This window comes from Salmo salar, unplaced genomic scaffold (genome assembly GCF_965601325.2).
Source record: "Salmo salar unplaced genomic scaffold, fSalSal1 ptg000221l, whole genome shotgun sequence".
Classification (NCBI taxonomy): Eukaryota; Metazoa; Chordata; class Actinopteri; order Salmoniformes; family Salmonidae; genus Salmo; species Salmo salar.
The window spans coordinates 2735947-2747500 of NW_027675333.1; the positions used below are offsets into that span (position 1 = coordinate 2735947).

General features: G+C 48.6%; 1 protein-coding gene across 1 annotated transcript in view; it reads right to left on the reverse strand.

Annotated features, from left to right (window-relative positions):
* Nucleotides 1-5323: 5323 nt before the first annotated feature.
* The window catches only part of LOC145867209 (uncharacterized), a 7942-nt gene continuing 1711 nt past the window's right edge, over nucleotides 5324-11554 (reverse strand). Inside the window, exon 2 of the mRNA XM_082971264.1 lies at nucleotides 5324-8652. Within this exon, the coding sequence (XP_082827390.1) occupies nucleotides 6284-8652 (2369 nt within the window). The 3' untranslated portion in view covers nucleotides 5324-6283. The remainder of the gene's footprint in view (nucleotides 8653-11554) is intronic.

An 11554-nucleotide genomic window follows, 5' to 3' on the forward strand; every position in this document is an offset into this window, starting at 1 on the left:
CAGGTCAAGATTCATGACAAACGTCAACATGAGACAGGGAGAAGCAATGTAAAAATCAATAACGAAATTGTTTTCACAATTAACATGCTTTTTCTTGTTTCAAATATGTTTTATTATGAAAAGTACAATATATCCATGTATACTTGTACAACTATGGAGCGTATGTCCACATATAATTGTACAATTTGTTTTTCCAACATAAAAGACAAGAAATGATCACATTGGTATTTTAACGTTGTTATTGTAAGAGTTTAAATGTTTAAACAGAGGATACATCTAAAACAGGATAAAACAAGTGCAGTATGTTGTGAGAATGTTACTTTAACGTCGACTCATAACGTCACACTATAACTTCATGGGAGTCTTGTGGAAAGACTGCATGTTGTTTTGGGTGGATTGAGTGACGTCTTCATCAACATTTTGCAGAATATACCGGTAATATTTTCACCTCTTGTCGGCTGCAGACATTCATAAGGAGTTCCAGTAGTTTATTTGCCATTTGCAGGTATTAAAAGTAATACATACATTGTAATTCCTTGTTGGATCTCTCTCACATACAGGACAGTACATACCAGAGGAGGCTGCTGAGGGGAGGACGGCTCATAATAATGTCTGGAACAGAGTGAATGAAATGGAACACATGGAAACCACGTGTTTGATACCATTCCACTTATTCCACTCCAGCCATTACAAGCCTGTCCTCCCTAAATAAGGTCCCACCAACCTCCTGTGGTACAAACACAAACAGTAAAATATATCATAAAAAATGCAAAGTGGTAAAAGATCAGAAAAGGAACCCAAAAGGTTCAGTCATGTTGTAATAGTCTGATGACAACAGTTTAGGTTGATGATTTAACAGGCAGATAGAACTGGGATAGAAGCTGTTCTAGAACCTGTGGTCCAGAAACTGATTTAACAGGCAGATAGAACTGGGATAGAAGCTGTTCTAGAACCTGTGGTCCAGAAACTGATTTAACAGGCAGATAGAACTGGGATAGAAGCTGTTCTAGAACCTGTGGTCCAGAAACTGATTTAACAGGCAGATAGAACTGGGATAGAAGCTGTTCTAGAACCTGTGGTCCAGAAACTGATTTAACAGGCAGATAGAACTGGGATAGAAGCTGTTCTAGAACCGGTGGTCCAGAAACTGATTTAACACGTGTGAGTGTCCAGTGTGTGTGTGTGTGTGTGTGTGTGTGTGTGTGTGTGTGTGTGTGTGTGTGTGTGTATGTGTGTGTATCCAGTGTGTGTCCAGTGTGTGTGTGTGTGTGTCCAGTGTGTGTGTGTGTGTATCCTGTGTGTGTGTGTGTATCCAGTGTGTGTGTGTGTGTGTGTGTATCCAGTGTGTGTGTGTGTATGTGTGTGTGTGTATCCAGTGTGTGTGTGTGTGTATCCAGTGTGTGTGTGTGTGTGTGTGTGTGTATGTGTGTGTGTGTGTGTGTATCCAGTGTGTGTGTGTGTGTATCCAGTGTGTGTGTGTGTGTGTGTATCCAGTGTGTGTGTATCCAGTGTGTGTGTGTGTGTGTGTGTGTGTGTGTGTATCCAGTGTGTGTGTGTGTGTGTGTGTGTGTGTGTGTGTGTGTGTGTGTGTGTATCCAGAGTTTGTGTGTGTGTCTGTGTGTGTGTGTGTGTGTGTGTGTGTGTATCCAGTGTGTCTGTGTGTGTGTGTGTGTGTGTGTGTCCAGTGAGTGTGTGTGTGTGTGTGTCCTGTGAGTGTGTGTGTGTCCAGTGAGTGTGTGTGTCCAGTGTGTGTGTGTCCAGTGTGTGTGTTTGTGTGTGTGTGTGTCCAGTGTGTTTGCCCAGTGTTTGTGTGTATGTGTGTTTGTCCAGTTTGAGTGGCCAGCGTGTGTGTGTCCAGTGTGTGTGTGTCCAGTGTGTGTGTGTCCAGTGTGTGTGTGTCCAGTGTGTGTGTGTGTCCAGTGAGTGTGTGTGTGTGTGTGTGTCCAGTGAGTGTGTGTGTGTTCAGTGTGTGTGTGTGCGTGTGTGTGTGTCCAGTGAGTGTGTGTGTGTTCAGTGTGTGTGTGTGCGTGTGTGTGTGTCCAGTGAGTGTGTGTGTGTGTGTGTCCAGTGAGTGTGTGTGTCCAGTGAGTGTGTGTGTGTGTCCAGTGAGTGTGTGTGTGTGTGTGTGTGTGTGTGTCCAGTGAGTGTGTTTGTGTGTGTCCAGAGTGTGTGGGTGTGTGTCTAGTGTGTGTGTCTGTGTCCAGTGTGTGTGTGTCCAGTGTGTGTGTGTCCAGTGTGTGTGTGTGTGTGTGTGTGTGTGTGTGTGTGTGTGTGTGTGTGTGTGTTCAGTGTGTGTGTGTGTGTGTGTTCAGTGTGTGTGTGTGCGTGTGTGTGTCCAGTGAGTGTGTGTGTGTCCAGTGAGTGTAAGTGTGTGTGTGTGTCCAGTGAGTGAGTGTGTGTGTGTGTGTGTGTGTGTGTGTGTGTGTGTGTGTGTGTGTGTGTGTCCAGTGAGTGTGTGTGTGTGTCCAGTGAGTGTGTGTGTGTGTGTGTCCAGTGAGTGTGTGTGTGTGTGTGTCCAGAGTGTGTGTCTGTGTCCAGTGTGTGTGTCTGTGTCCAGTGTGTGTGTGTCCAGTGTGTGTGTGTGTTCAGTGAGTGTGTGTGTGTGTGTGTCCAGTGAGTGTGTGTGTGTGTTTCCAGTGAGTGTGTGTGTGTGTTTCCAGTGAGTGTGTGTGTGTGTCCAGAGTGTGTGTGTGTGTCCAGAGTGTGTGTGTGTGTGTCCAGAGTGTGTGTGTGTGTGTCCAGAGTGTGTGTATGTGTGTCTGTGTCCAGAGTGTGTGTCCAGTGTGTGTGTGTGTCCAGTGTGTGTGTGTTTCCAGTGTGTGTGTGTGTGTGTCCAGTGTGTGTGTGTGTTCAGTGTGTGTGTGTGTGTGTCCAGTGTGTGTGTGTGTTCAGTGTGTGTGTGTGTGTGTGTGTGTCCAGAGTGTGTGGGTGTGTGTGTCCAGAGTGTGTGTGTGTGTGTGTGTCTAGTGTGTGTGTCTGTGTCCAGTGTGTGTGGGTGTGTGTGTCCAGAGTGTGTGTGTGTGTCCAGGTTGTGTGTGTGTGTGTGTGTGTCCAGTGTGTGTGTGTGTGCAGTGTGTGTTCAGTGTGTGTGTGTGTGTGTCCAGTGTGTGTGTGTGTGTGTGTGTGTGTGTCCAGTGTGTGTGTGTGTTCAGTGTGTGTGTGTGTGTGTTCAGTGTGTGTGTGTGTGTCCAGTGAGTGTGTGTGTGTGTCCAGTGAGTGTGTGTGTGTGTGTGTTTGTGTGTGTGTCCAGTGAGTGTGTGTGTGTGTGTGTGTGTCCAGAGTGTGTGTGTGTGTGTCCAGAGTGTGTGTGTGTGTGTCCAGAGTGTGTGTGTCTGTGTCCAGTGTGTGTGTGTCCAGTGTGTGTGTGTGTTCAGTGTGTGTGTGTGTGTGTGTGTGTCCAGTGAGTGTGTGTGTGTGTGTTTCCAGTGAGTGTGTGTGTGTGTGTGTGTGTGTGTGTCCAGAGTGTGTGTGTGTGTCTGTGTCCAGAGTGTGTGTCCAGTGTGTGTGTGTTTCCAGTGTGTGTGTGTGTTCAGTGTGTGTGTGTGTGTTCAGTGTGTGTGTGTGTTCAGTGTGTGTGTGTGTCCAGTGTGTGTGTGTGTGTGTGTTTCAGTGTGTGTGTGTGTGTGTGTGTGTGTGTGTGTGTGTGTGTGTGTGTGTGAGAGTATGTGCCCAGTGTGTGTGTGTGTCCAGTGTGTGTGTGTGTGTGTGTGTCCAGTGTGTGTGTGTGTGTGTGTGTCCAGTGTGTGTGTGTGTGTGTGTGTGTGTGTTCAGTGTGTGTGTGTGCGTGTGTGTGTGTCCAGTGAGTGTGTGTGTGTGTCCAGTGAGTGTGTGTGTGTGTGTGTCCAGTGAGTGTGTGTGTGTCCAGTGAGTGTGTGTGTGTGTGTGTGTGTCCAGTGAGTGAGTGTGTGTGTGTGTGTGTGTGTCCAGTGAGTGTGTGTGTGTGTGTCCAGTGAGTGTGTGTGTGTGTGTGTCCAGAGTGTGTGTCTGTGTCCAGTGTGTGTGTGTCCAGTGTGTGTGTGTGTTCAGTGAGTGTGTGTGTGTGTGTGTGTGTCCAGTGAGTGTGTGTGTGTGTTTCCAGTGAGTGTGTGTGTGTGTGTTTCCAGTGAGTGTGTGTGTGTGTCCAGAGTGTGTGTGTGTGTGTCCAGAGTGTGTGTGTGTGTGTCCAGAGTGTGTGTGTGTCCAGAGTGTGTGTATGTGTGTCTGTGTCCAGAGTGTATGTCCAGTGTGTGTGTGTGTCCAGTGTGTGTGTGTGTGTGTGTGTCCAGAGTGTGTGGGTGTGTGTGTCCAGAGTGTGTGTGTGTGTGTGTGTCTAGTGTGTGTGTCTGTGTCCAGTGTGTGTGGGTGTGTGTGTCCAAAGTGTGTGTGTGTGTGTGTCTAGTGTGTGTGTCTGTGTCCAGTGTGTGTGTGTCCAGTGTGTGTGTGTCCAGTGTGTGTGTGTGTGTGTTCAGTGTGTGTGTGTGTGTCCAGTTTGTGTGTGTGTGTGTGTGTGTGTCCAGTGTGTGTGTGTGTGCAGTGTGTGTGTGTGTTCAGTGTGTGTGTGTCCAGTGTGTGTGTGTGTGTGTGTGTGTGTGTGTCCAGTGTGTGTGTGTGTTCAGTGTGTGTGTGTGTGTTCAGTGTGTGTGTGTGTGTCCAGTGAGTGTGTGTGTGTGTCCAGTGAGTGTGTGTGTGTGTGTGTGTTTGTGTGTGTGTCCAGTGAGTGTGTGTGTGTGTGTGTGTGTGTCCAGAGTGTGTGTGTGTGTGTCCAGAGTGTGTGTGTGTGTGTCCAGTGTGTGTGTGTGTCCAGTGTGTGTGTGTGTTCAGTGTGTGTGTGTGTGTGTGTGTGTGTCCAGTGAGTGTGTGTGTGTGTGTTTCCAGTGAGTGTGTGTGTGTGTGTGTGTGTGTGTGTGTGTGTCCAGAGTGTGTGTGTGTGTCTGTGTCCAGAGTGTGTGTCCAGTGTGTGTGTGTTTCCAGTGTGTGTGTGTGTGTGTCCAGTGTGTGTGTGTGTTCAGTGTGTGTGTGTGTGTTCAGTGTGTGTGTGTGTGTTCAGTGTGTGTTCAGTGTGTGTGTGTGTCCAGTGAGTGTGTGTGTGTGTGTGTTTCAGTGTGTGTGTGTGTGTGTGTGTGTGTGTGTGTGTGTGTGTGTGAGAGTATGTGCCCAGTGTGTGTGTGTGTGTGTGTGTGTGTGTGTGTCCAGTGTGTGTGTGTGTGTGTGTCCAGTGTGTGTGTGTGTGTGTGTGTGTGTGTGTGTGTGTGTGTGTGTGTGTGTGTGTGTGTCTAGTGTGTGTGTGTGTGTCTAGTGTGTGTGTGTGTGTGTCCAGTGTGTGTGTGTGTGTCCAGTGTGTGTGTGTGTGTGTGTGTGTGTGTCCAGTGTGTGTGTGTGTGTGTGTGTGTGTCCAGTGTGTGTATGTGTCCAGTGTGTGTATGTGTCCAGTGTGTGTGAGTGTGTGTATGTGTCCAGTGTGTGTATGTGTCCAGTGTGTGTATGTGTCCAGTGTGTGTATGTGTCCAGTGTGTGTGAGTGTGTGTATGTGTCCAGTGTGTGTATGTGTCCAGTGTGTGTATATGTCCAGTGTGTGTGAGAGTGTGTGTCCAGTGTGTGTGTGTGTGTGTGTGTGTGTGTGTGTGTGTGTGTGTGTGTGTGTGTGTGTGTGTGTGTGTGTGTCTAGTGTGTGTGTGTGTCTAGTGTGTGTGTGTGTGTGTCCAGTGTGTGTGTGTGTGTCCAGTGTGTGTGTGTGTGTGTGTGTGTGTGTCCAGTGTGTGTGTGTGTGTGTGTGTCCAGTGTGTGTATGTGTGTGTCCAGTGTGTGTGTGTGTCCAGTGTGTGTATGTGTCCAGTGTGTGTGTGTGTGTGTGTGTCCAGTGTGTGTATGTGTCCAGTGTGTGTGTGTGTGTGTGTGTGTCCAGTGTGTGTATGTGTCCAGTGTGTGTGTGTGTGTGTGTGTCCAGTGTGTGTATGTGTCCAGTGTGTGTGTGTGTCCAGTGTGTGTGTGTGTGTGTGTCCAGTGTGTGTGTGTGTGTGTGTCCAGTGTGTGTGTGTGTGTGTGTGTCCAGTGTGTGTGTGTGTCCAGTGTGTGTGTGTGTCCAGTGTGTGTGTGTGTCCAGTGTGTGTGTGTGTGTCCAGTGTGTGTGTGTGTGTGTGTCCAGCGTGTGTGTGTGTGTGTGTCCAGTGTGTGTGTGTGTGTGTGTGTCCAGTGTGTGTATGTGTCCAGTGTGTGTGTGTGTGTGTGTCCAGTGTGTGTGTGTGTCCAGTGTGTGTGTGTGTCCAGTGTGTGTGTGTGTCCAGTGTGTGAGAGTGTGTGTTATTATTTACAGGGACAATGAGTCCCAAACCCAGAACCCTGGATAGAGGGGCTCAGTGAATGTGGAGGTGAATGTGATCAGGTGGGTCAGTGTGTCAGAGGAGGCTCTATAGAAGGACAGAGTGCCGGCTGACCAGTCCAGATACACTCCTACTCTGTGGGGGCTGGAGGAGGGGACGTCTATGGTAGTGGAGTTATTATTATACCAGCTGGAGGAGGGGACGTCTATGGTAGTGGAGTTATTATTATACCAGCTGGAGGAGGGGACGTCTATGGTAGTGGAGTTATTATTATACCAGCTGGAGGAGGGGACGTCTATGGTAGTGGAGTTATTATTATACCAGCTGGAGGAGGGGACGTCTATGGTAGTGGAGTTATTATTATACCAGCTGGAGGAGGGGACGTCTATGGTAGTGGAGTTATTATTATACCAGCTGGAGGAGGGGACGTCTATGGTAGTGGAGTTATTATTATACCAGCTGGAGGAGGGGACGTCTATGGTAGTGGAGTTATTATTATACCAGCTGGAGGAGGGGACGTCTATGGTAGTGGAGTTATTATTATACCAGCTGGAGGAGGGGACGTCTATGGTAGTGGAGTTATTATTATACCAGCTGGAGGAGGGGACGTCTATGGTAGTGGAGTTATTATTATACCAGCTGGAGGAGGGGACGTCTATGGTAGTGGAGTTATTATTATACCAGCTGGAGGAGGGGACGTCTATGGTAGTGGAGTTATTATTATACCAGCTGGAGGAGGGGACGTCTATGGTAGTGGAGTTATTATTATACCAGCTGGAGGAGGGGACGTCTATGGTAGTGGAGTTATTATTATACCAGCTGGAGGAGGGGACGTCTATGGTAGTGGAGTTATTATTATACCAGCTGGAGGAGGGGACGTCTATGGTAGTGGAGTTATTATTATACCAGCTGGAGGAGGGGACGTCTATGGTAGTGGAGTTATTATTATACCAGCTGGAGGAGGGGACGTCTATGGTAGTGGAGTTATTATTATGCCAGCTGGAGGAGGGGACGTCTATGGTAGTGGAGTTATTATTATGCCAGCTGGAGGAGGGGACGTCTATGGTAGTGGAGTTATTATTATGCCAGCTGGAGGAGGGGACGTCTATGGTAGTGGAGTTATTATTATGCCAGCTGGAGGAGGGGACGTCTATGGTAGTGGAGTTATTATTATGCCAGCTGGAGGAGGGGACGTCTATGGTAGTGGAGTTATTATTATGCCAGCTGGAGGAGGGGACGTCTATGGTAGTGGAGTTATTATTATACCAGCTGGAGGAGGGGACGTCTATGGTAGTGGAGTTATTATTATACCAGCTGGAGGAGGGGACGTCTATGGTAGTGGAGTTATTATTATACCAGCTGGAGGAGGGGACGTCTATGGTAGTGGAGTTATTATTATACCAGCTGGAGGAGGGGACGTCTATGGTAGTGGAGTTATTATTATACCAGCTGGAGGAGGGGACGTCTATGGTAGTGGAGTTATTATTATACCAGCTGGAGGAGGGGACGTCTATGGTAGTGGAGTTATTATTATACCAGCTGGAGGAGGGGACGTCTATGGTAGTGGAGTTATTATTATACCAGCTGGAGGAGGGGACGTCTATGGTAGTGGAGTTATTATTATACCAGCTGGAGGAGGGGACGTCTATGGTAGTGGAGTTATTATTATACCAGCTGGAGGAGGGGACGTCTATGGTAGTGGAGTTATTATTATACCAGCTGGAGGAGGGGACGTCTATGGTAGTGGAGTTATTATTATACCAGCTGGAGGAGGGGACGTCTATGGTAGTGGAGTTATTATTATACCAGCTGGAGGAGGGGACGTCTATGGTAGTGGAGTTATTATTATACCAGCTGGAGGAGGGGACGTCTATGGTAGTGGAGTTATTATTATACCAGCTGGAGGAGGGGACGTCTATGGTAGTGGAGTTATTATTATACCAGCTGGAGGAGGGGACGTCTATGGTAGTGGAGTTATTATTATACCAGCTGGAGGAGGGGACGTCTATGGTAGTGGGATTATTATTATGCCAGGCAATGTAACTGTTGTCATAGCAGAACAGACTCCAGGACTTGTCATTGTATCCAAGCCAACAGTCATCAACCCTTCCTCTCCTGCTGATTCCTTTATATGTCACTCCTATACCAGCCCCCATTATCCCCCCACTCCACTCTACCTCCCAGTAACAGCGCCCAGTCAAACCCTCTCCACACAGCACCTGTCTCCAGTCCTCAAATCTCTCTGGGTGATCAGGATACGGCTGCTTCTCTCTCCTCCATGTCACCTTTCTGTTCTCCTCAGACAGAGAGAGGTGTCTGTTTACTGTGTTTAGGTCCAGTGTGAGATCACAGACATCTGATGGATGAAACCAGATACAATATTAGAAATCATCATCATTCACATTAGAATGTTAACTCACTTTTCACTAATTCATTTAATGTAGATGTTTCTAGGTATCAAAAGGAGCAGTTAAGGTAACTTGAGACTTGTTGAATGATCACATGTTATACTGTTCCGGAACTCCAATTTGAGCAGCAGCAGCTGAAAAATGAGCTCCTACAAATATTGAAATTTACATGGTTTTTAGAGTGAAGTACATCGGAAAAAAGCAAAAGAAAACTGCAAGACTGAATAGGAGAAAAAACAAGCAACAAACAAAGAAGATAGGCTTTTGAAAAATAACTATTTTTCATAAAATTGTAGTTATCTTAGCAAGCTGAATTGTTTACCAGTTGCTAAGCAGTTGCTAGGGACTCTTTTGGAAGAAGCTAGCTAGCTAACGAAGAACAACAAAGAATATCTAGTTAACAGAAGAAAAGAAAGAGAAAATCAGGACAGAAGAAAAAGGATATCAAAGTGAAACAGTTCTCTAAAGACACAGGAGACAATAATACAAGAAACAACACTTCTGTAGCTTGTCAACTATGTGTCTGTCTATCCCTGTTCTCTCCTCTCTGCACAGGCCATACAAACGCTTCACACCGCGTGGCCGCTGCCACTCTAACCTGGTGGTCCCAGCGCGCACGACCCACGTGGAGTTCCAGGTCTCCGGCAGCCTCTGGAACTGCCGGTCTGCAGCAAACAAGGCTGAGTTCATCTCAGCCTATGCTACCCTCCAGTCCCTAGACTTCCTGGCGCTGACGGGAACATGGATTACCACAGATAACACTGCTACTCCTACTGCTCTCTCTTCGTCTGCCCACGTGTTCTCGCATACCCCGAGAGCATCGAGCCAGCAGGGTGGTGGCACTGGAATCCTCATCTCTCCCAAGTGGACATTCTCTCTTTCTCCCCTGACCCATCTGTCTATCTCCTCATTTGAATTCCATGCTGTCACAGTTACCAGCCCTTTCAAGCTTAACATCCTTATCATTTATCGCCCTCCAGGTTCCCTTGGAGAGTTCATCAATGAGCTTGACGCCTTGATAAGTTCCTTTCCTGAGGATGGCTCACCTCTCACAGTTCTGGGTGACTTTAACCTCCCCACGTCTACCTTTGACTCATTCCTCTCTGCCTCCTTCTTTCCACTCCTCTCCTCTTTTGACCTCACCCTCTCACCTTCCCCCCCTACTCACAAGGCAGGCAATACGCTTGACCTCATCTTTACTAGATGCTGTTCTTCCACTAATCTCATTGCAACTCCCCTCCAAATCTCCGACCACTACCTTGTATCCATTTCCCTCTTGCTCTCATCCAACACTTCTCACTCTGCCCCTACTCGGATGGTATTGCGCCGTCCCAACCTTCGCTCTCTCTCTCTCCCGCTACTCTCTCCTCTTCCATCCTATCATCTCTTCCCTCTGCTCAAACCTTCTCCAACCTATCTCCTGATTCTGCCTCCTCAGCGAGAGTTGCACCCCTTCTGAAAAAACCTACACTCGATCCCTCCGATGTCAACAACTACAGACCAGTATCCCTTCTTTCTTTTCTCTCCAAAACTCTTGAACGTGCCGTCCTTGGCCAGCTCTCCTGCTATCTCTCTCAGAATGACCTTCTTGATCCTAATCAGTCAGGTTTCAAGACTGGGCATTCAACTGAGACTGCTCTTCTCTGTGTCACGGAGGCTCTCCGCACTGCTAAAGCTAACTCTCTCTCCTCTGCTCTCATCCTTCTAGACCTATCTGCTGCCTTTGATACTGTGAACCATCAGATCCTCCTCTCCACCCTCTCCGAGTTGGGCATCTCGGGCGCGGCCCACGCTTGGATTGCGTCCTACCTGACAGGTCGCTCCTACCAGGTGGCATGGCGAGAATCTGTCTCCGCACCATGCGCTCTCACCACTGGTGTCCCCCAGGGCTCTGTTCTAGGCCCTCTCCTATTCTCGCTATACACCAAGTCACTTGGCTCTGTCATATCCTCACATGGTCTCTCCTATCATTGCTATGCAGACGACACACAATTAATCTTCTCCTTTCCCCCTTCTGATAACCAGGTGGCGAATCGCATCTCTGCATGTCTGTCAGACATATCAGTGTGGATGACGGATCACCAGCTCAAGCTGAACCTCGGCAAGACGGAGCTGCTCTTCCTCCCGGGGAAGGACTGCCCGTTCCATGATCTCGCCATCACGGTTGACAACTCCCTTGTGTCCTCCTCCCAGAGTGCTAAGAACCTTGGTGTGATCCTGGACAACACCCTGTCGTTCTCCACTAACATCAAGGCGGTGACCCGATCCTGTAGGTTCATGCTCTACAACATTCGTAGAGTACGACCCTGCCTCACACAGGAAGCGGCGCAGGTCCTAATCCAGGCACTTGTCATCTCCCGTCTGGATTACTGCAACTCGCTGTTGGCTGGGCTCCCTGCCTGTGCCATTAAACCCCTACAACTCATCCAGAACGCCGCAGCCCGTCTGGTGCTCAACCTTTCCAAGTTCTCTCACGTCACCCCGCTCCTCCGCTCTCTCCACTGGCTTCCAGTTGAAGCTCGCATCCGCTACAAGACCATGGTGATTGCCTACGGAGCTGTGAAGGGAACGGCACCTCCATACCTTCAGGCTCTGATCAGGCCCTACACCCAAACAAGGGCACTGCGTTCATCCACCACTGGCCTGCTCGCCTCCCTACCTCTGAGGAAGCACAGTTCCCGCTCAGCCCAGTCTAAACTGTTCGCTGCTCTGGCACCCCAATGGTGGAACAAGCTCCCTCACGACGCCAGGACAGCGGAGTCAATCACCACCTTCCGGAGACACCTGAAACCCCACCTCTTTAAGGAATACCTAGGATAGGATAAAGTAATCCTTCTAACCCCCCCCCCC